Source organism: Melanotaenia boesemani, chromosome 5, assembly GCF_017639745.1.
Source record: "Melanotaenia boesemani isolate fMelBoe1 chromosome 5, fMelBoe1.pri, whole genome shotgun sequence".
NCBI classification, from domain to species: domain Eukaryota; kingdom Metazoa; phylum Chordata; class Actinopteri; order Atheriniformes; family Melanotaeniidae; genus Melanotaenia; species Melanotaenia boesemani.
This window is the reverse complement of record NC_055686.1, coordinates 26,228,113-26,255,137: the sequence shown is the minus strand read 5'-3', so window position 1 is coordinate 26,255,137 and position 27,025 is coordinate 26,228,113. Positions and strand designations below refer to the sequence as shown.

Genomic DNA, 27,025 nt, shown 5'->3' with positions numbered 1-27,025 from the left:
GGAGCCTTGGCTGGGGGAGGTTGAAACCTGGTGGCCTTTCTCTGTAGAGACAAGTTCTCCGGCGTCTCTGTTTGTCTCATTCTGTGTTGGCCTTGCGATGGACTGGAGACATGTCCATGGTGTACCCTGCCTCTCACCTGCTAAGATGCTGGGATAGACTCCAGCTTACCAGCGACCTTTAACGGACTACGTGGTAGATAATAAATGAATGAACTATCTGACAGTAAGCCAGCGCGGATCATCCAGCAGCAGAAACTGAACGTTTCAGTTTAATCGTGAAACATTGAACATCTGCTGCTCTGAATGCAGCTGCTGCTGCGTGAGGACCAAGCCTCTTCTGGGTGCTTTTGGACGGGGAAGGAGTCTGCGCAGCACCCACTCCTCACTGAGAAGAATAAACTACGTTCATTCACATCAGTCTCCAAAAGTCTCCAAATAATACCAGAAAAAGTCGCTAGATTTGTCGCTTTGTTAAAACAAAAGTCTGAAAACCGCTAAACATAGCGACGAAGTCTCTAATTTGGCAAAGCTGTCCGTCCATTTTAAAACAGGCACTTCCTGTTACTTCAAAATAAAGCACTTCAAAATAAAACACTGTCATTGCTCTTAGAAACTAAACGATTCATATGCATGTCAGAGTTTTAACAGCAACTAATCATGAAATACAGGCAAATTCATACTCAGCAAACTAAACATATTAAACATCACTATTCATTTAGCATTTCACAACAGTAATAAAGTGATAACTTGTCACAAATCTGATTTTCTTTATTTTCTCTGACATGCAGGTGATGCTGCTGCCTACGAATCAGTCAGAGGTTGTGGAAACACTGGAAGTGGTACAGTATAAACCTGATTCATGTGGAGCTGTCAGAAGACCATATAATGTAGGGAAGCATGACTCGCCCTAAATGTATGTAAATATTTATTTTAGACGCACCAGCAGATGAATACATCAACGTCACATCTCATCTTAACCTTAAAGGTCATGATAAGAGCAGTAAGTACATAAAATATTTTACAAAATCATTTTTGTTTATGTTACTACAAATATCAGAGTCTAATTGAAAGATAAAGTGTGTGTTACTGAATACACTGAAACCATCATTGTTACAGGGAGACACGAGAGCTCTGACTACATTAATGTGCCTCCTGAATCAGCAACAGGTACTAATGTAAACATGACAACTTCTGGATGAGTAGCAGTAAAATAACTGCATTTATATATTTATAATGAAGTTTCTTCATCATTTTATAGAAGTAACTATGGACCTCTTCAATCTTACTACGGCTATTTTAAAGTTGTTTTAGATTTAGATATTTACATGAAATTTATCAAAGGAAAATGTAGTTTTATATTAAAATAAAACTTTTTCTTTGTCTTTAACTTTGATGAGATATTTGACCAACTAGTTCATTTACTGTGAATGAATCAGCTTCTGATGTTTCTTTGTCCCTCATCGTAGTTTAACAGTCATCACATCATATTTACCATTTAACTTAAAAATCTCACCATGTGTCCATTTTCATTTTCTTTATTCCTTTAAAATGTTTTCTTTATCTGTGTTTTAGATCCATGAAAAGAAGATTATTACCACCAAAAGAAGAGACTTGTGGACAACAAGCAGAAACAATATTCTTGTTTAAACATGTTAGCAACTGTTCTAGACGTCCAAGCGTCCATCAGACAGTCATTTGTCCAGTTTTGTGTCATATTTCTTTAAAATATTACATGATCTGAATTTATTTGTTCTCATTTAAGCTTTTTGTAGCAAAAACGTAAGAAAACTAAAACCATGTACAAAGCTTAACAGCCATGTCCATCTTATACCTCGTCTGCAACATAATACATAAAAGCAGATTAAAACAAAATTATGAAAAGATTTTTAATAATGTGACCATGGATTGAAGCAAAACAAATTGACCTTGTTGTATTTTACAGGTTAAACATTAAATGACTGAAATATTTACTGTCAGTATTAAAATGGGTTTAATAGAGTTAACTGGCTTTGATAACATTTCAATGTGCTCAGCTGTGTAAGTATGTAGTACTCTGCTTATTTAATATGCAAGTGTACTATAACCAAGTCATATGTTGGATGTTATGTGGTGTTTTTCCTCCCTGTCAGAGGTTGGTGGTGTTATGTTGTGTGTGTGTGTTTCCCTGAATGTCTTTCAAGGATTGAACAATGATGGTGTACGCTTTAAAGTGTGATGAGCAAGATTGCTAAGAATGCTATTGTGTGGATATTATTTAGCCTTTTTTCTGGTTAAAATTTTGTTGAGTGTTAATGAAGACGGGTGAAAAATAAATGGTTGAATATCTTTATTTAAATGTTGCTTGTCTTGTTATCTTATACATGTTGAAAACGGTGAGAAGAGGACGTTAACATCAGCTTGGAGTCATTAAGAAAAAGAATAACACACAAAACATTATCTGCTTAATTTCCTGTGTTAACTTTCTAACATCAGGAACGAGAAATGTTTTATAGCATCGATGAATATTGTGAAGGAGGCGTTGATATATGAACCAAACTTGTGACCTCTAAAGAACTGTATAGGAAGCTGTTTTATATCCTCAATCTCCACAGGTTGACCGGCTAGAACAAATAGTAGTAGACGTCAGTTACACTCATGCCACTCTTTATTATTGATTTTCAATGATCAGTGAGGGTTATGATGAGGTTTATGTTTATGGTTTCTTTAAAACAGAAATAAAGATAATAAGCAATCAAATAAACAAGCATGTACCATCTATCTAAACACAAGTTGAAATGATACCAAGATATTGCAAACAATTATTAAGAACACTGCCCGTGAACTTAAACAGTGCAATATAATATAAATACGCCATCTTGAGTCATTTCTCGCCAAATACTGAAAACTCCAATGGTTCCTGAATGCACCATTGGATGTAATTAAGGGAAATTTTGGATTACGAGCGATCAGTGAATGCATCGCTAACGAGGTTCACACAACATCTAATCTGAAGCTATTAACATGAATTACACATTCAGAGTGATAGATATGGGGGTAATAAAGAATATTTCGTCGAAAAACCCACAAATTGAACAGTTTAACCAAGTACCAAAACAGATTAACTTGAACAGAAACTCAACAATACACAATACTTTTTCTTGTGCGTATTTAAAAATAAATAAAAAGCATTTACAGCAGAATGGAAAGCATCTCTGTGCATGGCCGGACTGGGACACAAAGTCAGACTGGGAGTCGTCATTCAGGCCACCCCGACTCACACAGTGATGCTCGGTACGCGTCCTGCATCCCTGATGCATTAAAGTCTTTAAAGACGTAGTCAATTTACAACCAATGCACCCCAGGGATGCACCTCATGTTTCCAATTAAAACCATAAATTGTGAACAACTCGTGTTTAAAATCACAGCAACTAGCAGAAGAAACTTGTTGTCAACAGACCAGACAAACACTGTGTCAACTTTGTGTCGATGTTTTAACTTTTGGCGGATGTGCTGTAATGAAATAAATAAAACATGCTCTGGTGGCTGGGATGAAAAAGACTTTGAGTAGTGGTGGCCATTTCATTATGGTCAGACTGTGTCTGTACATTCATCCTGCTTCTGAAGAGATTCTGTTTTACTTGTGTAAGTAGGAAAAACAGAATGCAAAAATGCCACCAAAGAAAAAGATGAAAACTATTATTGACTATTGATGTGACACTAGAAGAAGATAAGAAGAGAAGAAAGTGGAAGAAATACACTTTTTTTTTTTTTTTTTTTTAAACAGACCACTGATCAACATTCACAAAAAAAAAAACTACAAACTCCTGGTCTAGTGTTTTTCTCTTCGTCTACCTTCATCAAAAGGTCAGACAATACAATGAAAACATGACTCCTATATTAATGATGGCATCATGCTGAGCAAACCATTCAAAATTGATAACAACTGCAGAACAAGAGACAGTATTTATTAAACAAAATGTACCTTAAAGTTAGACACACACATACACACACACACATGCAAGCATTTCCCCCAATATATGGAAACTATCATTTCCATATATTTTAAACTTTGTACTGTTTGCATATCTAGTGAAGCATATGTCCAGGTGCACCATTCTTGTGAGATTTGGCCACTTTTTTGAGGCTATTTGTTTCTTCAAAGTCTTCTCTGTTCGATTGCCAGGCAGTCTCCAGACCTGGGATTTGTAGGTAGACCACTCACACTCAATGTTCTTTGTATGGGCACCTGTTTCTGCGTTTACAAATGACCGGCTGTGGTTTACTGAATATTGAACATATCCATATTAGCCAGTGCCCTTATGACTGGGATCAAGTACCACCAGGATTGTTTTCTGACTAGCCTCAGAATGGACCGCCTTCTCGTGCCTGTTATGCCTAGCATCCCAAAGACCCATGTTCGCCTCCTCCAGATTCGTCCAAATCTTCCCCGACCATACTGTTCAAAAGAAGAAAACATGGTAGTAAAAGAAAGTTTAATATTCAGAAATTCACAAAATTCTTTGTATTTACTTGTAAAAACACACAGAAATATAATATAACTGGATATACTATTAGATCATTTAATTGGCTGTGTAAATGTCAGAGTTAAAAAGTAAAAAATTACTTATAAAGATCTTTACAAAATAATATTATTCCACTTTTAGACCACAAAACCAAAGTGTGATCACATTTTTTCTTTTAAATGAAGAAAAAGTTGTCAAATTACACTGATTTGCAACGACATTAAAACATGAGATCCGAAATAACATTATCTTGTTACAATAGTGTTGAGGAATCTGACCTCTGATGCTGATTTTTTGCCTAATTGACCACTGCAGGGCTTCAGTCTGAAAGCACTTGAACCACCAGTAAAGTGTGTGTGTAAGTCTTAAAGTTCAAGTACAATTTGTTTCAGTCGTCTTTCATATTATTTACATGTGGCCTCTATTAGACTTCAGTATGAACCGTACACTGCCCTGAAGTGACCCACATACACAGAGGAACATGTGACGTCACATGCAGCACACTGTGTCCATCGAAATCCTACATCACACAATGTGGACATGTAGTAACATCACATCACATTTCTTTACTTGTTAAATTTGTAAATGACTATTTTTGGGGTGTTTTGATTATGTTCATTCTGAATGTTAAAACTGAAAAGTCAATTTTTCAAAAGTGATGTGTTTGATTTACTGTTCAGGGATATTTCTATTGAAATACATATTCTGAGGATTAATAGAACAATTGGTAGAGTCCTGACTAATTACAGGTGAGAACTTTGATAGTGGTCATGGGTGGAATGACAACCATTATAAGATTAGAAAAGAAAAACGTTTCTTTGAGTGGTCAACGTGACTAGAAACGTGCTGTACAAGTACAGTATATTTACCAAAGAGTACTTTTAATGGAGGTAAAAAAAATACCTCTGTAAATTATTGACCATACTGGGGGAAAAATTATTATTATTACCACAAATTCATCTTTGGTCCTTAATTTCAGCCATTCCAAAAGTAGCTCTAGAGAGCTCTATTGAGAACGGGCTGTTTCTGTGTCTAAAATTTTAAATGTTCATGAGTGGTGCCTGTTCATGACCCTCTCTGGGAGAGGATCTGGCTTTCACTGGCGCCCGCACTGTGATTTTAGAGGGCAGGCTCAGCTAGCCGGGAGGTCGGGTCAATGGCAGTGTCCACTACTAGAGGTAGTGGTTATTTCCATTCTTGAGGTCACAAAGGGAAAGATCTCAGACTCACCTGTTTGAGCACATATTCACTAAAACGTGGAGGAAGCAAGTGAGAGAGGTGACAGAATTTTCTTATTTTTAGGCCTCATACACAGGCTATGAGGACACACATGACTGTTAGAAATCATTTAGAAAGTAAGTTTTGCATAATATGGGACCTTTAAGTGCCCTTTAGCAAATGATCATGAAGGTACACAAGTAGGTGCTGGTCAGGTACTGATTAGTTAATGATGTGTTCCTCAGTAAGTACTTGGTAAGATGTTTAACTTTAATGAAGGTAAACAATATAATAAATAATGAGGAGTGAATGATTAAGTAATGACTTGTTACTTAGTAAGTGATGAGCAAGTAAAGATAACACAGCAGTACAAGAATATTAGAGTGGTACTACTTTTCATCCTTACAAGGTTTTCCAAAAAAGAGATTGTTAACCACTAGTAAACAGGTTTTTGACATAATGAGCTGTTCACTCACTGGTTCAGAGTTAATCCAGTACTCACATGAAGAATTTCTTCTGTTCCCCTGATAACTAACCAGTAGTTCCCTAATAAGCCTGGTCTTTGTGGGCACCAGTAAGTACTGGTTAACTACTCATTAGTTCCTGATTTGTCTCTAAGGCATTCCCTAGTAACGAAGCAAATAACTAACCAGTAGTTCCCTAATAAGCCTGGTCTTTGTGGTCACCAATAAGTACTGGTTAACTACTCATTAGTTCCTGATTCGCCTCTAAGGCGTTCCCTAGTAAAAAAGCACATTTTGTGTCCAGTATTGTAAAGTGTTACCCAATAATGTTTAAGTAATAAGATTTAGGAAATTTTTTATGCATGTGTGCTGGTTTTCTGCTTGAGTCTGGAGGAACAAAAAGGCAAGGCCATGGACAAGATGAAAAGACATGATTGTACCAAAAGATCAGACTAACCTACCCTTTTTTTCATGTCTTTTCTTAGTGGCAAATCCCACAACCTGATACTTGTGTAACTGAAGTGTTTAATGTTTGAGGGAAGGACTTCATGAACCTCTATTTATAATGTCTTGTGATGTGCGAAACAGTGTGTGTATCTATGGTGCACACACATTTGCAAAGTAAAATTGTGTACATTGAATAATGCTCAGGAATGCGCAGGAAGTGCTCGACAGCACCTGATGTGATTTATGTAATGTTAGAAAATGGAAAAGTTAACTCAGCTCAGATAAGGGCCATCAGTATACACACACACACACACACACACACACACACACGCACACACACACGCACACACATATATAGGGTTAAAAGCATTGCTTTCACTTATTGGAGGGATTGCAGCAGTACCTCCTCCAGCAGGGGGCACACTAGCCAACTGCTTATATGGCTGTTAGCAAGCGTCAGCTCTAACCGTTTGTATGGATTTATGTGTGTAAACATCAAAAGTTGCCATCATTACACAGAAATTAGGGGTGTAGTAAAATTAAACGCAAGAAGTGAAAAACAAGTTTTGATGAAGAATACATATATAGCTGTAGGGGTTGGTTTGTATTTTTTTGTACCACCGTATGTGCTTGTACACAATGTGTAACTCATGATTTGGTAGGAAATTGCTTCATTGATTACTTATTATAAACTAATAAATACCTGTTCAGTTGTCCTGCATCTTTCTTACTTACTGTCTTTTTTCTTTATTTTTCATTTAGCAACAAGGGCTCATTATATTTGTAGATGTTAACAAGGAAGTTACACAACAGGAAGTTACAGTTTTTCTTAGCGGTAGACTGAAACACAAACTTTTAGACCTCTGGTCCCGTACTGAGGTGAACACATATCTTTCTTTCACTTTCTCTGTTGAAATGTTGCAGATGAAGGAAACTGACAGTAAAGAAGAAAGTTTCAATTCAGAGATCTTAAACTAAACACAGTTGTGGACTTTTTTAGTTGGTTGCTGGTTTAGTTTCCTGCAGAGTTTCTGGTAAAGATACAGTTAAAAGAAAATGTCTTTAGTCCAAATGTTTGCTTATTACATGAACAGTTTTAAGTTATTAAAATCATTTACTATTTATTTATTTCTTACACTTCTCTATTCTTACTATTCATTCTACATTGTTATGCTTCCTTCTTTATTTCTGTCTTCATCATAAGTTTTTAGTCTCTTTTCAGTGATTTAATTCCTTCTAGTTTAATATCTAATGAAATGTCAATCTTCCTTTTAGGGATCAGTTCACTTCCATTTTGGACATGCTGAAGGTAACTGAACTTCTTTCTTTCTTTACTGCTTCTTTACTCCTTTTATCATCAGCTTTTTCACTGAGTTTCTTCCTCTTTTGTATCTACAGTCTGTTGTGTGTCATTGTAACCATGATAATATATCTTGACTCAATGGCAGGTCCAGAGGTCTGGTTTTGGGGGCACAGAGCTCCCTTAACTCCTGACTGTTGCATACAGAGTGAGAACAGAAACATTTCCAGTTAGTCTTCCAGGGTTTTGTTCTGTAACTCTCCTTCCAGCTACAGGTTTAACTGGACCATAACTTCCTTAAAAGCAGTGATCTGGTTTCTTTCTTATGAAAATGGAGAAGCTGAAAACTTTAAGTCAAACTACTTTCTGGCCATCATGCTGTATTTACTCCTGACTGATGGTAAAGAGAAAAAGGTCACAAAATAACTTCTAGATGTAAAGTGGAAAAGATATTTAACAAGTTCAACTCCTCTTCTTCAACTTCTATCCTCCACATGATGTTTCAGATAAAAGAAATAAACATTCACCTCCTGTATATCTTAAACAGAAATCTAAGTAAGATTACATATTTTAAAATATTTCTTTTCACCAAGCAGTTTTTATGTTAGAGCATTTCACACATTTTAAGTCTTTTGGTCCTTGATTGTCTCAATAATATATTAAAGCTTGTTACTGATTTTATAAGTAAGTATATCCTTAAAAAGTTGTTTCTATGAAATATTTAAAACATACATCAATGTGTCATTACACATCTTCCACAGTTTCACACGTCTAGCTGTGAAATAACTGCAGTGAAGATATTAGGCAAACATTTTTATTTATAAAAACACAGCTGATCATTGCAGCTGATTTTATTTGCATATTCTACACTTCTTTCTAAACATATTAATAATAAAGACAAGTAATATGAATTCTCCTCAGGTGAGAGTCCAACTTTGGGCCCTGTTGGCTTGTGGGGTTCTTTGCATTGCATCAGTTCTCTGCTAGAGGTGGTGCGCCCCCTGCTGGACTGAGCTCTTTTGGGTCCCATGACATATTTAAACCTTTGGACTGGACCACAGAGATCTGATGTAGGCATCTCTCTCTCTCGCTCTCTCTCAGCTCAGGGTTGATGAAGTGCAGAACAAACCAAGCTTCCGCATAAAGTTGTCAATCTTTGGCAGTGCCAACCTGACATGAAACTAAACAGAAATCTCTCATGACTCAGGGAACACATATTAAACTTCTGGAAACTTGAAAAAAAAAAAAAAAAAAAAACTAGAAGAATTCTGTAACTACTAAGATGGAAAAAATGTGTTATCACTGTAACTTTATTTAAAAACTGTATTTAAAATACATCATTGATTAGTCGAAAGAAACATTCAATTTGTGTGTGTTCATGGTGCAATAACTGGATATTTTGAAAGGTAGATTTAAATATATTTTAAGATATTTGGGAGAAATTGTGTTAAATTTTTAGACTAAATTAACACGACAGCTTTCCATTCAGATAAAATCTCTATTGATCAAATCAGCAGCAGGTATATCCTGAACAGTAAACCATGAACATAGAGGATAGAAAGACCTGATGATCAGTCTGAAAACAGTTTCTCTCTAATCTCTCCAACAGCACCTGTCCTCTCTGTGTCTCCATCATGGCTGAGTCCTGGATCCTCAGTAACTCTGAGATGTGAGATTAAACCTCCGTCTGCAGGATGGAGGTTCTACTGGTATAAAGCTGTTCCTGATCTGTTAAACAACAGGTACAGTTATGATCTGCTGCCTGGTAGCACTGCTGGGTGTAATGGTGTCTCCCTGAGGACCCGGAAATTCAGCCACACACACACAGTGATAGATTCCAAGAAAGTCATTTATTCAGTCCAGGTAATGGAGGAGATGAGCAGGGTTTGGTCCAGTAGGAAGCAGTGGCGTCTTCCTCAGGTAAAGCAGGGAATAATATCCTGAAAGGACTCCAGAAACAGTCAGGATGATCCACAATCCAAACAAGCAGAGATTTAAGAAACCAAGAGTCATAAACAGGGGTAGGAGGCAGACTACTTAGCTGGGGCAGGCGAATATCCGTGGTCGTTCCAAAACAGGTCAAAATCCAGGAGAGCACAAGGCAGGAGCAGTCCGACAGGGGATGAGGCAAGAGAAGTCCAAAGGCCGTAACTGGGTCAAACACAGGAATCAGAAAACAAGCGTAAACGCTGGCCATCAACAAGGGAAAACAATGCTGACCATCTGGCAAGGAAGCAAGGACTGGAGTGAGCTTAAGTAGGGAGGAGAGCAGGTGAACAGAGTGAGTAATCAGGGCTGCACCAGGTGGAGCAGATGAGTGTGATGAGGAGCTGTAGGCTCAGCAGAGCAGCAACCATGACAGCTGGGACTGAACATGATTCCTACATCATTCATGGACAAACACACACAGCAGGATATGTGTGTAGAGCTGGAAGAGGAGACCCAGTAGATTACAGTGATTACAGTGAAGTAAAGTTTGTCTAGTCTGCATGTAATTTTTTTTCTGTTGCATTAATAAGCAGACATTATGGTTTCACTTTGATTCTTCTATCTTTTCACTCTAAAACTAAGTCTATATTCCACCAATTTAATTATAATGTATTCCCCCTATATGTGGTTGCAGCAGGAGGGGGGGGAACAACAACTTCGTCTGTGCACAACTTCAACAAATACAGAAGCTACAGATGAATAAGAATAAACCCTAATCAGGTGAAGCAATGAAATATTTAAACTTAAAATATGTACTTGTATCTTTAAAAGATGATTGTTAAGATTTAAACAGTTTAATATTTAAAACGTACTTAAAATTTTGAAATCATAAAATCTCATTTTGATCAGTTTGTTTAAATGTGAGCTCCGATCTTCACGACTAAATAAAATATAAACCAAAGGAAAATTTGTTTCAAGGTATTTTTTATATTTTAATGTGTTTTATAGAAATCTCATTACATGTTTGTTTTTCAGATGTTCATCCAGCAGCGTCTCTCACAGTGAATCCTGACAGAGTTCAACACTTCACATCTGACTCTGTTTCACTGAACTGTGGAGGAAACTCTGCTGAGTGGAGAGTGATGAGCTTTACAGAAACACATCATCTGTCACGCTGCTCCTCCTGGGGGAGAATGACTGGATCCTCATGTAACATGAACATGAACCACAGTGGAGTTTACTGGTGTGAGTCTGGATCAGGAGAGTTCAGCAACACAGTCAACATCACTGTACAGAGTATGTTATGATGTTATGTTTTCCCTGTTTTTTGTCTCTGTTTTACTTTTTTACATGTTTTACACACATTGTTTACAACATTTTATTACATGTCATAAACGTGGTTCGGTCTTCCAGTTACTTCCTGTTTGTTGTCTGTGTCAGTTTTCTGATGTGATGGCACTTTTCTGACCCTTTTTCTGAATTGATCAACTACTGATTTTGGATTTAGGAATTTGGGTTGGTGCAATCTTTGGCTTGATGTCTGCCTGGAAAAGTTTTTGGATTTGGGATTCTGGATTCGGAATAAACGACAGCGGAGCAGGTAACCTACTGGTGAGCTAATTAGTCACTAGCTAACAGCTAACACCTGATGTTTTTGTCAGTTGTAGGTGATTGCAAATTTATATGACGAGGCCCAAAAAGACTCTGTCCCCTGATGAAAGTGAGGACACTTGACTTCTTGGTGGAAGAAGTTACTACTGTCAAACTATAGCATAAAAAAACTGAGTTTGGTGGAAGAAGTCAAGGACCTGCAATTGCAGAATGCTGAGAAGGATAATAAAATTCAAGCCTTGGAGAACCGTGTCGCTGATCTTGAACAGTAAACTAGAATAAATTATATAATTGTTACTGGGCTGATCATAAAACCCCGGTCATATGCCCGGGTGGTGGTGGAGGAGATGACAGAACATAGAGGGGAAACTTCTGAGTTGGAGCAGAACAAACTTCATCCTGCTCCTTTTCAGACTCTATAACTGTTACTTTTTTATTGACTCTGATAAATTTGTGTTATTTTTTTGTTCGAAAAAAAATCAGTCAATCAAAAATATGGACAATATTTCAGTTTATTTCTCATATAGTGGGAAATAAATAAAAAATAATCCATTCTAATAGAGGAAATTACTAACTGTGTAGATCAGAAACTATTAGCAGCAGGGTTATTTTGTCCATGGTATTTTCATTAATAAATTGGAGCGGTATGGGATACGAGGGGTTGTGCTGAAATGGATTCAGAGCTATTTAACTAAAAGGCAACAGTATGTGATGGTTGGTGAACACAAATCAGATTGTTTGGACATTGTTTGTGGAGTATATGTGGAGTTGTATATTTAAGGGTTGCAGAGAACTCTTGTAATGAATGAACAGTCATTGATTGCTGTCAAAGCAAACAAGTATGCTCTTGATTAAAGAAAATACCCCCATATACATGTTTATATTCATTCTTTATCTATTTTTTCCAAAAAAAAATTAAAGTAAATTATGATTATAAAAGGGGGGCAGGAATAAATAAGTTTTTAAACTTCATCCTGCTCCTTTTCAGACTCTATAGCAACTGTTAGTTTTTTATTTACTCTGAATAATTTGTGTTATTTTTTGTTCGAAATAAAAATTAATCAGTCAATCAAAAACATGGACAATATTTCAGTTTGTCTCTCATATAGTGCAAAATAAATAAAAAAGAATCCATTCTATTCTTCACCAGATTAAATATAAACCCATTCTTTAAATAAACTACTCTCTCTTCCATCACTACAAAGCAACATGGAATTCATGACTGTAGGTTTTACTTCATTCACTTCATCTCTTCACAAAACTATGGAACAATAAAAATGTCTTCTTCCTGACAAATATCTCAATATTTGTGTCATCAAACATGCTGTTCCTTACGATCGTCATATCGCTGCTGTCGGGCGCAAACCTCCTGTGTCCAAAACTGTTATTTTTCAAGAAATGAATAAAACTTTATGGTTTTTGTAATAATTGGACATAATGTCATCAAACTTGGTATTGTGTTTTACATTATCATCATATATTTGATTGTGTCATTACTTTATTAATATTTTACCCAAATCAAGCTTACATGGAGTTAGAAGGTTTCTTGCTGATGTAAAATGGATAAAGGAGGTTTTGTCACTGATTATGACGTCGCATCAGCTGCAGAAGCTCATCATCATGTTATCATCAACTTACAGGTTGCAGTTTATTATTAACTATTTCTGTGCTGTTATGCTGTTGCTTAATACATTTGGCTTAAATCTATTATAAAAGATAACTGCTATTATCAGGTAAATAACGGACTAAACTGCACTTCAACCTACCGTTTCACACCAGCAGTTCTCCAATTCTGCATCTCATGTCTCAAAAGAAATCTTTATCATTTACGGTGTATGTTTAAATTAAAATTTTATGCATTTATAACGTTATTCATTTTGTCAAACATTGTAATGTTGCAGCTGCAGTGTTTGCAAACAGCTTGAAACATCAGTTGATTCTCTTCTACAGTTGAGTGACGCAATTACCAACATTTGTCTCAATATTACCACCTACTGGTGAGTGAACAAAACTGAATGGATATTTTAATATGTTTTTAGTAAACATTTGAATATTTTAATGAACATTTATTGAACACATGTGAACAATGAATAACAATAACACAACAACACAATTTAAAATGACACATTTTTATAAACACTAAACAGGTTCTCTACATAAAACACAATCTGACAAACTCACCATTTCAAAACACTAGAATTCCAAATAAAACTGCACCAACAATATGAACACAGTGACTCTGAATGATTGTGAAAATAACATTGGTAAAGTTTTATACAAAAGATGAAAACATTCTGAACAATAATTGAACAGATTCACATTCTAAATTGTGCAAAAAATATTAGTTTTTTCCCCTGAAATAGTAAAATAACAAATCCACAATAAAGTCAAGGTAAAAAACAAAATACATAGTTCATGGAAAACATCATGTGTGTGTGTCAAACAGAATTTTAGCCAGTTACTTTATTACTTCATGACTGCAGCGTGAGATCTCAAAGATACACAAACCAGCCCTACTTCCCTATGGCATGCATTAACACAAAATAACTTACTGCTATCTCACATTTTGTGGGACGTTAGGCATCATGGTTGAAAGAAGCAACACTAGATTGTCGACTGCATTTAGATAAATTATTTATTGGTTCTCTAATGCTGGAAATCTTTTCTATTTTTTCTTTTCTCTTTCGTTTCCTGAGTTTGGCACCTGGTGGTGTTGTTCTGGGTAGATTCATGGTTTGCTGCACTATTTAACACGCCATGCGTTCCTATTCCACACTTGTTAAGATTATAACGATGAGCGTCCAAAAAATGTTTCTTTTCTGAGCTGCTGGACTTTTACAGATAAGATCAATTATGACATTATTTCATTTTTGCATATAGGATGTCTGAACTAGTTAATGTGCTTTAATTTAATTTTCATTACAAAATACAAAAATTACTGTAACACCATTTTAGTGATGAATATTTTTCACATGAGTTATTTTATGAAAAATTTAATCTGTACATTTATTCATTTTTGACCATTAACTAAATTAAAACATTAAGTAAAATCCTAGAGAATATGTTTCCTATCCTGCTCAACACTGTAAAAAAAAAACGAGAAAAACAGACAAAAAGTGATTATTTAAATGTTTTTTTTTAACAAGCATTCACTTTAGCTTCTCAGACATTTCCTTACAACAATGCCACTAAATTAATGTAAAATAAATTTAAAAATGAGCTCTTTGTCCACTTTCCTTCTATCACCTATTTCCGTATGTTTGCTCTGTGTTCTTTGTTTTGAAAGGCTGTGACTGTGTATTTAAAAATGATCTTGAATGTTTTCTTTTTCCTTTCTTTAGGAACTATGGCAGAACATCCAAAAGCAACATATTATGTTCTCAGAAACAACTTTATGTCTGAATGTCAGTAAAAATCCTCCATATTTTGGTGGTAAATGGGAATTCTCTGGTAAAGTTATTCATACTGAGAGAGGCATCAATTCCAGCTATAAAGAGAAAACACGGCCTGGTCGCAAAAATTTTTTCCCTTTGTATAAAAATGTTGACTGACAACGACACCAGTATCTATAAAGTGATTATAATTCAGTATCTGAGACATATCAAGTCTTCTTCCAAGGTGGGTCCTTTTGCAGTACTTTGTATTTAGCCTGTACTATACATTAATCTTCTCTATTTATATGTCTGTACTGAGTATTGACCTGGTAGAAAGTGCTAATAAATCTTTGCTGTCTTTACAAGACATTACAAAATGATGATTTTTTTACATTGCAACTTTAAAAGTAGTCAATTCTCATTTCCTCACATATCTCAAATGAAACATTAAACACACATCTGAACGTTTGATGACTGTCTTGTGTTTACAGCTGGCAGCCAGAGGAGGGCGCCATTATATCATGATTGTACCTGATTGTTTGGCTGTTGCAGACATGGTTCCCAGACCAGCGATGACGATGACGTCAGAGCACCACTCCAACCTGACTGAGGGATCCTGCAGCGTCACAGTAAACTGCTCCATCCAGGACAACTTGCTGTGGTCCGTCTGTGATGAAGACGGCTGCAGACCACCTCAGAAGTCATTCCACAATTTCAACATCACCATTTTCACTGAGAACAGAACTGTTGTCTGCAGTGGCAACAACCATGTTAGTACAAATAACATCACAGAGAGGATGGAGACAGCTTGTAAGTTTCATCACTTACTTGGAAATTTAAATAAACTGTTGGTTTATCATTCATGCATTTGTGTGCTGAAGTTCAACTTCACGTTCATCTTTATTTTATCATGATAATTTTCTTGAATTCCATCTTATTTAATTCAGTCTTTTTCCATCCTGGTCTATGGGGACACCTGCCCTGCATGTTTTGGAGGTTTCCAACTCCAGCACACCTGATTCAGATTAATCAAACTGCTCATCAAGGTCTTTGCTAATGAGACATCTTTCTGTTACAGTTTTATGTTGAAGATGGGATTTCCCAGCTGCCTCTGAAGGCATCTTACCTCTGACTCTGATTGCTTTACCCTAATTGCTAATGCTTTCCACCTGTGTTGCTCCCTAGATAAGCAGGAGTCTCTGCTGCTTACTGCCAGATAGTCAGTGTTTACTCCTGTAAGTTTACAGCCCTTCATCTGTCTGTTGACTGTTTTTCTAACTTCCTGGTGTTTTTTTGTACCTACCTGCTTCAGTCTGGTAACGTTTTGCTCTATTTTTTGTGCGGCTCTCTTGGACTTTGACCTTCTGATTATTTTACGGATTGGATATGGATTCTGAACCAATCTGGACACTTGTTGAGGTTTCACAGCTCTAGCCGACATCTTCAAGGCCATTTGAAGAAAGACTACATGTGACTACATGTGAGTCTACATGTCACTTAAAAAAGCAAAAGAAATGGAAATTCCACAAACTCAGTTCTCCTACCTCCACAGATGAGCCTACTGCCAAGGACCAGATATAACAGTCTTGAGATATTTTCCTGTGCACACTAAAATTTTATTCATCCAATCCTGACGCTCAAATCTTTTGTGGGTTCAATCTGATTAAGCGTGACATCTTTCTGTAAACTTTGGTGACTTGCTGAGAAAAAAAAACAGGCACATGCCATACAACCCAGTGTGTATGATCTGGACACTTAAGGACACTTAAGGTTTCACAGCTCTAACCGACATCTTTAAGGATATGGAAATGGAAATCGCCGGGCAATGCTAAGCAGCATAGCTGACATGCTGAAAGAAACACACCAGAGAAGAAGAGGATCAGTGGGGGGCAAATTGCAGAAAAATGAAGACGAGAACAACTGCAGAAATTGCACAAGCTTTTGAAGAAAGACTATATGATAGTTTTTACAGCGTGTTGGGCGGTTGGAACCAGCCTGGACCATAAAAAAATGACATACTGGATCTACATATTGAGGAGCTGGTGTGTCACAAAACTGTTTGCTTGCATTGAGTTCTACAATTATTTCTGATCTTTTGTGATGCTTGTGCTCCTGGTTTCTCATGTCAGGCCAATATTTCAGCCTCTGCCTGTGGTACAATTTTGTATAACGTGTTCCCATGTAAAGCAGATTGAGGTGATGTTAACAACATCATCATTGTCATCCATTAGGAATTTAACCCAGGAACTTAATAATTAGCTCATTTTTAGATAGGCCTGCTGATAAATCCACTCACTATAAACTATAAGGAAAATAACAAGAGGCCAATATAACATGATGTAACCCAGGTCCCATGTAGTTAAAATAAAGCTGGAGTAGTTAATACTAGGGATGGTGAAAGCGAGGCCTCATGAATCATCGAGCCAACTTTGAACCAAATGCTTGAAAATGGCTTAGTGTTCTGAATCATTTGACCAAACCAAAGAGCTCCATCTGCTGGCTGTGGGTGTCTGATGTATCAGAAGGACGGCATTGACACCTCACATCTGTCATTCCTATCTCAACTTTGAATACGTGTTCAATAAACGATACGTAATCTACCATCCAAGTGAATATTTATTTTCTGTTGTTCACATAAATAACAAGGAGGGGTATTAGGTAACATTTGTTTAGGTAACAGAATTGTGGTGTAACTTAAGTATACTAATCTGTAATGATAGTAGTTACTCAGTGGGAAGGCATGAGGGAAGGAGTGTTTGTGTAACGGGTATAGTGACTGTGTTAGTTATTTTATACAGTTGTAATAAAAGTGTTAACTGTTTTATGTGTCTTATTATTTATAATAGATATTGCAAATGCGTGTTTTGTCTACCTCATGAGTTGTTTTCGTTTGCATAGCTGATCGTTGTTAAATGTGAAACAACAGTTTATAGCTCACTGCACATTTATGTACATAGATTATTTACTCAGTTTTTTTTATCGTCTATCTAGTTTTTTTTTTTTCAAATTGTTTATTTTTATTTTATAATGTTTTATGGCATTCAGGTTGAACGGCAAAGTAAGATTTTCATTGTTCAGGGAAACTTGTTTTCTTACTTTGGAAATGACAAAGACACTTTGAATCTTGAAATGTATGATGAGAAAAAAAAAACTGGCAACATTGTGATGTGTCATAAATTTTTATTTAAAAAACGTATTTTCTGTCAGGCTTCAGTCTGCTCCTATTCTGGCACACTACCTTTCCAGCTTTGGAGAGGTTGCACCTGAAAGAAACACAAGAACAAAATTGTAATTAACCAATTTTAAAATTATTAAATTCTCTGCTGATGGTGATCAGAAACCAGCTTGGTGTCTAAGGTCCTGCAGGTTGTAGTTTTCCTCTGCAGCTGTAGACTGAGAAGTTTCCTCTGATGCTTCTGGTTGAAGTTTATGATTAACTTTAAAGTCTGCTCTTTGTAAGGCTATTTAAAATCATCTATATAAAGAAAGGGGAATTAAGCTTACCTATGATGGTGAAGGCACCACCTGCTCCGTCCTTCTCTCATACTCCATGGCAACGGCGTCTTGCGCAGACGTTTGTTTCCCCAAATCTCTAAAAGCTAAATGTGATCCAATATAAGCTCATGCTGATGTGATGCTTTTCCTAAATTTGTTTTCAAAATGCAATGTCGCACAATCGCTACAGAATCTCCTCTCAAAAACCCGCGATCTCCTCAGCGTTTGGAATCTGAGAGATTGACAAGCCCGGTTCCTTCAAAGATCCCGCTTGCTGCTCGATACGCGCTGATGACGTAACGAGGCCTCGTTTGGTCTATCACGTGACTTTTGGCATGCTGAATCAATGCTCAGAGACAATACTCACAACACTTCTATGTCACATGCTCGACACGTGATCGAGCAGACCGCTCGAGCATAACATCCCTAGTTAATACAATGAGACTGGGCCTGGGCTCGTTATATGGAAATAACTGTTTTCCTATGCTATTTGGTTAACGTATACAGTACTGGATAACCGTTAATGATGACCACCACAACTGTATCTTGGTTAAGAAGATATTTACAAAAAATTTATTTACAAAAATGAATATAGATTTGGGTGTCTTAAAATAAATAAGGATAACTCACAAAGTGGCACAACTCAATAGTAAAAAAGGGTTCAAAATAAAAACCACCAGTAAATAAACCTTTAGTTTCCTTAACACAAAACAACTTAACTGATCTTAAATAAAACCCAGCCCGTTGCAGGCCTGTTCGGTGCTTGTGTGCGGTGGGCCTTAAAACTGTAATGGCCGATTCACTCAAACTGAGCATAAAATAAAAGCACGTGCATTGGAAAGAATGTACTCACGGATCCAGAGTTATGTCAGTAAGGGCAGAAAGGAAATGGGGAATACAGGCCTCTCTATGGCCAATGGTGATGGGGATGACTGTCACCAAAAGGAGAAAACCGGCAGGACACGGGCCATGTGCGACAGGGTACCGCAGCCAAACCGCAGGGGTCACAAAACAGCAGGGCCATCGGCTGGAAACCAGTCTCTCTCTCACCAACGTCCGGCTCCTCTTGCAAGTCACACTGAAAGTTCTTATCAGGACCACGGGTAGTTGACCTTCACAACGAACTTTAATGCTTCCTACACCACGATGCCTTCTCGATTAGCTCTCTGTTCAACAGCTTCTTTATCTCTTTTTTCTCGCGTGCCCACTACTCTCCACACTAACCTGTGCCAGTAGTCCCGCCCCTTAACGGGTGATGGTACTCTGATTGGCTCGTGAGGATAAACAACCAATTGCAAAACAGGAATCAGAAAATTGACCTAAACAGGTAACAGGTTAGGTTACACATTACCACAGTTTCTCTCCTCTCTTAGATAAACCCAAGACTTTGATATGAATTTATCTTTTAACTGTAAATAGTCTCATTAACTTGTACATATTATATTTATGCTTTTAAACCAGCATGCTTTTTAACCATTTTAACCATCATGAACTCTATTTACAAACTCTTTTCTGAAACTTATACTTTTATTACACTTGTAATTGTCTTTTATGCCCTGTAACTTATATGAACTGTGTACAGGGCTACAATGACTTTATGCACTTCTAATGGTTGCTGTATCTTTCCATTGAGTCATTGTTCAGGTTTATCTGTACCATCTTAGTACGTAAAAAGAAAAAAACGGCTTAGTTCTTTTTTTGGGGCGGCAGTAAGAAATGAGGAAGTGGATTTATTTATTGTCAAATGTCACTGCAGCAGAAAGCAGACAGAGCTGAAATTAGAGCTTTTTATTCATTCTAATAATTTAGGGTCAGTTAAGATCTACATGCAAAGAGCTTTGCTGATATTTTCTGTGTTGCAGTTTGGGGGAAGCAGGGTTATTTTTATTAGCAAGCATACTTTACGTTTTATCTGCTCACTGATCTCCAGCACACTAAATGTGTTTACACTTAAGAAGAAAGGAACCTTGTTGTGAACCCTTTGTTACTGTTGGTCCTTTTATTAATAATAATAATAATTTATTTGTAAAGCAAGAACAATTTCAAAGTGCTACAAAAATCTAATAAAACAATGATACAAACAAAAACACATCAACAATTTAAAAAAAAATATCTTAGCATGTTGGACCCACCTCTGGCCTGATGGCAGAAATAACCACTTTCTTTTGAGTATTATCAACAGGTTGAGCGTCTTGATTTACACACAACCTGTTGTTGGTACCTGTTTCCTGAACATTAACACATAAGTACATAAGTATATTTTATACAACATAAAAGTGCTTTGTTTACGGCTCTCTGCTGTCATTTTACAGCCAGTAAAAATAGAAATGTCCTCATTCAGAGGAAGAGCAGAGCTACAACACCTTTACCGTCATCAAAGCTAACAAATATAAGTACATTAGAAGTTTAGTTGTTAATGAGCTATGCTAACTGCATTTTACAATAACCAGGTCTCAACCAGCAGTAAAGACTGACACCAGTCACCATGAACAAGAGCACGATACCTGATTGTGTTTCATTCAGATCCAGTGCATTATGTCTCTGTTAGCCATAACAGTTAGAAGCATATGAACATAGTTGGTAACTAAACAATGCATTGATATTCAAACAGAGATGGATATGCATTAAGCTACTCAAATTATGTCAAGAAAACAGTTTCCATACTCTAGTACCGCCCCTATCACCTTATTCTTCTGCTGATACAAGCCAGGTTGGGTTCATAAGGTTGATGATATAGTACGTTTAAACCAGGCTGCATGTTTATTTTTGATATGTCTGTTGCAAATAGTACTAATCTGTGTTACTGGGAAATGTATCACCTCTGACTAATCTCACTATACTTACCAACAAGTTTAGTCTGTTTGCAGAACTGATGCTTATTGCTTATTTTATTTCCTCACCATTCTGAGTAAAAAGGGGGAAGATGTGTCTGAGTTCCTCAAAAATAATCAGACCTGCTTGCACAGTGCAACAATTAAAAGGAACCACATTTTCACCATCCACTGACTTCACCTCTGCATCAACAGGGTCACCATGAGTGTTGAATGAGGACATTTCTACAACAATAACATGGTTGGGCGTATATAACTGCAGAATATTGTACGCTTACTTTAACAAGACCTCATATGAGTCTTGACTCTCGATAACAGTCGTAGACTCTAAAACATCAGTAGCTTTACAGGCTACTTAAATAAAATCTCCAACAATCTCTATCAGAACTAAAGAAGCTCTTCTGGATGAGAGTGAAATGTTTTCAAGAAACTAAACCCAGTCCAGCTGACTTGACTCAACCTTCGTTGAATATCATGATCTGGATGAATGAGGAGCCTCACAGATAATCAGATACCTGATAATGGCTAACTTACCTGTTAGCTATTATCAGGTATCTGTTGATTCAATGCAAGAAGATGGAAGTGTGAACAGCAAAGCAAACCAGGACAGCAAAGGAGACCAAGATACCACAAGTATAAAATAAAGTATAAACCTTAGTTTTTTTTCTTTTCTTTTTATTAAACTTTGTCTCTTCCTCCTTGGTGAGTAGTTATCCCAGATACTAGATTAAAGACGAGAGGTGACAGCACTTTTGCTGTCAAAGCCTCTGAACTCTGGAATGAGCTGCCTGAAAAAAACAGGCCAGTAGTTAATGTCCTCCTTTAATTCTCTTTTTAAAACAGATTTTTATCAGAGACCCTCTCCTGATTTGATCTGATACCACTGATTATACTGGCTGTGTGATTTGCTGTTCTGCAGTTTTATTATATTGTTGTGTTGTTTTTAAGTTTTACTCAAATATTGTGTATGTGAGGAAAAATGTCAGATCTTACTGTCCTCAAAATCTGTGAAGCTATGATGAGATTGTTATGTCCAAAAGGATCAAACAGGGTTTCACTAAAGATCCAAGTGTAAAAACTTTTACACAATCACTGGGAGCTCCCTATGAGACCACTGTCTGATTATCAGTTTGGTTTTGCTTTTCTTAACCATTGAAACTGGTTACGTCAGAACCGATATGACTCATTCATCCATCCATCCATCCATTGTCTGCTGTAATGGTTCACTCCAGAAGATCCGCGAAATCAGCCACACACACTAGAATAAGGGCAAGACCAAAAACAGGGTTTATTGAACAACAAGGATGCAGATTCAGTATTGTAGTGGTTATGCAGGGAGGAGGCAGTAGAGTCCTGTTAGTATAGGAGGACATGGAATCCAGAATCAGGGGGATCCCAGGAGGAAACAGTGATGGTCCACAATCCACAGAAAACCGAGGGTCCGGCAGACAATGGTCATAACATTGAGGAGAGAGGCAGATACTTACTGGGGCAGGCAGGGTTCAGTAGCCAGTCCGAAACAGAGGTCATATCCGAATAAGCAGCAGGCAAGAAGATCCAACAGGGGATAAGGCAGCAGGGGGTCCAAGGTACGTATCAGGGTCGGCAACAGGAATCTAGAACAAGACAAGAGGAAGGCTGGATATCAACAGGAGAAGAGTAGTTGACCATCTGGCAAGGAAGCCTGAACAGAAGAGGGTTTGAAAGGAGTGGGGAACTGGTGACAATGGTTTGGCAATCAGGGCGGCTCCAGTTGGAGCAGATGAGCCTGATTAGGGAAGTGCAGGCAGCAACCCTGACAGTCTGCTGCTTATCCGGAGTCGGGTAGCTGGGGTAGCTGCATAAGCAGGGAAACCCAGACTGCCCTCTAACCAACCACATTCACCAGCTCATTCGGGGGGGGATCCCGAGGCGTTCCCAGGCCAGCCGAGACAAGTAGTCTGTCCAGCGTGTCCTGGGTATTCCCTGGGGCCTCTTTGTGGAGGGACCTGCCCGGAACACCTCACCAGGGAGGCGTCCAGCAGGCACCCTAACCAGATGCCCGAGCCACCTCATCTGGCTCCTCTTGATGCGGAGGAGCAGCGGCTCTACTCTGAGCCCCTCCTGGAGCAAAGCCTCAACGTACAGGCGCCAAGTCGGGGGGCAATAAGCATACCCACATCTGCTCGGCGCCTCTCACCGGGAGCAACTCCAGAATGGCAGAGGGTCCAGCCCCTCTCAAGGACAGTGGTTCCAGAGCCTAAGCCGTGTGTTGAGGTGAATCCAAGTATAACTAGCTGGAATCGCTCAACCTCAAGTTGGAGAAAATAACTGTTGTTTCTTCTTTCTGTGCATGTTTGTTGTAGCTGTGCTATGCATCCATCCATCCATCCATCTTCTATACCAGCTTAACCCAATTCAGAAAACTGGAATGTTTATCAGCTGCCACTGGGTGAGAAGTGGGGTACACCCTGGACACGTCAACACTAATCTTAAGTCAGTGCTTGGTACGTTTGTTACAATACATAAAACATTAAAACATTACAGCGGGGTGCAGGAAACAATAACAAGTGCATTAAAAACAAACCTTAAAAGAAATCAAATAAAAAGAAAAAGAAAAAAAAGCTACAATTAAAGAGATACAATGCAAGATATAAAGTTCCAGTGTGAGGAATTTCCAGTTGTTTTTTTTTTAATAGGCAGCAAATAGAAAAGTTTTTAAACCCCTGATTTAAAATTGACGAGAGTTTCAGCAAACCTGCCGATTTTTGGAAATTTGTTCCACATGTGAGGAGAATAAAAGCTAAGCGATGCCTCAGGTTCATTTCATGCCTCGATGAACCTGTTTGAAATAAATGACCTCCTTCTGCAACTGGCTGCTGGACTTCCTCAGTCAGAGATTACAAGCAGTACATGTTGGAAACAACACCTCAAGATGCATCACACTGAGCACAGGGGCTCCCCAAGGCTGTGTGCTCAGTCCCCTGCTTTTCACCCTGCTGACACACAACTACAACACAACCTACAGCACAAATCACCAGGTGAAGTTTGTGGACGACACAACTCTGGTGGGTCTCATCATCAAGGGCGACAAGACTCACTACAGCAAAGAGCTCAATCTTCTGACCACATGGTGCAGAGACAAAAACCTCCTGCTGAATGTCAGCAAGACCGAGGAGATTGTTGTCAACTTCCAGAAAGACAACACCCCTACACCCGTCACTGACCATCGATGGTGCTGCTGTGGAGAGAGTGAGCAGCTCCAAATTCCTGAGGTTGAACATCAGTGAAGACCTCTCCTGGACTACCAACACTGCATCACTGGTGAGGAAAGCCCCGCGGCGCCTCTACTTCTTGCACAAACTCAAGCAGGCAAGAGCTCCACCACCCATCATGACCACATTCTACAGAGGAACCACTGAGATCATCTTTTCCAGCTGCATCACTGTGTGGGGCGGAAGCTGCACTGACTACAACAGCAGAGCCCTGCAGCGCATAGTGAACCCAGCTGGAAGGATCATTGGTGCACCACTTCCCTCCCTGAAGGACATATACACCACCCACCTCACCCACAAAGTGATCACAATGTGAGTGATGCAAGCCACCCTGCACACAAACTGTTCAGCTACCTGCCCTCTGGTAGAGGTATAGAGTCTCAGTTCCCGTACCACCAGACTCACTTTGCTTGTACATAGTACCACAACTAATACAAACAACTTTGCTGCTACTTTCAAATCACTGTGAACTCTGTATTGTCATTGTTACAGACAGCCTTAGGATCAGTTCATACCCTAAATCATTACACTTTATTAATTATCACTGTGTAATGTCAGATACTTGTTGTGCCTGTGCACTTTTTATTTTTTAATGGTTACTTCAGTGTTGAAATGTCCTGTCTTCACTGCAGGACCGTGGGAAATGTAATCTTAATTCTGTTGTATGACTTGCACATGTGAAGAAACTGACAATAAAGCTGACTTTGAATTTGATTTTAGTTCATGCCTCTACTGGATTATCTGCAGCATGTTTTCACAGTGAGCTCATGTTTCCTTTCTGTGCTGCAGGATTAAAATGGGGAAGTGGAAGTTTCAAGCCAAACATGCTGCTTTCTGCACATCATACTGTATTTACTCCTGACTGACAAGAAAACAAGAAGGAAGTTATAAACAGTTATAAACTGAGTTCAAGGCATAAAGCAAAGTAGAAAATATCTTCATATTTGCTCAATCCATCTCTTTGATGACTTGTCCTCACATAATGTTTCAGAAAAAACTAAATATTGGCCATCCTGTTGTACATCTCACTAACTGTGAAAACGCATAATGCACATTGCATTATACTTCAGTCAAAAAAACTGAAGCACATTTTTCACAGTTTGACACATTTTATCTGCTATAAACACACTAGCTCTGAGCTGAATGTGATGCATGAGGTTATTCTTGTACTCACACCTCCTTGTATGTGGTGAAGAACTGGAAAGTTGGCCTGTCAGTTTGTTCTCAGGCCCTAGAAGCCTAATAATGTTTGACACAACAAAGCAAATTATTCTTTAATTTAGTGTTTTATCTAGTTTCCACTCTAAAGATAACATTTTTAAGGTTACCATAGCAACATGGCTGAAAAACAAAGGCATCTCAAATAAGAATTGTTCATCTTTACAATTTCACAAAACATTTTCTGCTTTAATCTGCAGCAATCTGATGTTTCCCAGCAGGAGTTTGTATCATGAAGAGACGATCAATGTTCTTCACTTCACCTGTCAGAGTTTTTAACATTGTGGCTGTAAATGCTGTCTTTGTGAAACAAAATGTTTAGCTTCAGCTCAGTGACACATTCAGTCAACGGTTTGGGGTCTAAACCACAATCCCACCACAATGTGGGAACATCTGCAGACTGTAGCATCAATACAATGAAACACTGAACTAAACATGACAAATATAGAGATAAAGAGATTTTAAATCTATTCCAGGCAGGTTTGACACTACAGAATAGAAATACTTTATTAATCCCTTCGGAGAGCCCTCAGGGAAATTTGGGTATATACATCCATATGAGAGTTTTTATTTATAAACAGATCTGATCTATAGATGCACCAGAGGAAGGATGTGTGGGTGTTGCAGAGGGAAATAACAAACAGAGCTCTGAGATGGAGAAAACCACAGTGGGTAGCAGACAAAAGCACAAGGTATTTATAACAACTGTGGTTAGGCTGAACTACTTTAACAGTTTTCTGTGGGGATGAATGAGCTGCTGTGGTGCTACTTCCTACTCTGTGGGGCTCAGAGTAAAGTCCAGGACTGACCTGGATCCTCTGATCAGCTTCTGTTCAGTTCTTTCCTGCCCTGTTCTGTACATTCACCACCCCAGCAGACCACACAGTAATACATGCTGATGCTAGCACAGTGTTGTATGTTTTCAGCAGTGACTTCCTAACTCCAAAAGACCTCGGCCTTCTCATCTAGTGGAGATGAGTTTGGTCTTTCTTGTATGGAGCATCTGTGGTGGGTCAGTCCAGTTTATTGTTGAGGTGAACACCCAGTCACTGGTATACTGGTGCATGCCATGCAGCTTCAGTGAAGTCAAGAGAAACACAAACACAGATTTACTGAATGTAACAGAAACAAACAGAAGGAATAGAAGTCGACAACATAACAAAGATGGAGGTTTATGATATTGTAATATTTCTTTAGGGATTATATTAATTAAGACTTTGCACAGTCCTCTGTACATGAAAACAGCTAAAGTGTTTCTGCAGTGGACAGGAAATGTAACCATGACAAGCAATTGCTGCCGTCAAAACTACCAACGCCGTCTGAGTTCTGTGTGAAAGGGAAGGAAACGGAGGGGGTTTTTGTTTGAGAAGACAAGTTAGAAA

At 38.0% G+C, this 27,025-nt stretch overlaps 1 protein-coding gene across 1 annotated transcript in view; it reads left to right on the top strand.

Annotated features, from left to right (window-relative positions):
- LOC121640055 (low affinity immunoglobulin gamma Fc region receptor II-like) overlaps positions 1–1,936 on the top strand; it is a 201,463-nt gene extending 199,527 nt beyond the window's left edge. The window contains exons 8-10 of the mRNA XM_041985738.1: positions 935–1,000; positions 1,117–1,167; positions 1,573–1,936. Coding sequence (XP_041841672.1) covers positions 935–1,000; positions 1,117–1,167; positions 1,573–1,580 — 125 coding nt within the window. The 3' untranslated portion in view covers positions 1,581–1,936. The remainder of the gene's footprint in view (positions 1–934; positions 1,001–1,116; positions 1,168–1,572) is intronic.
- Positions 1,937–27,025: the final 25,089 nt, after the last annotated feature.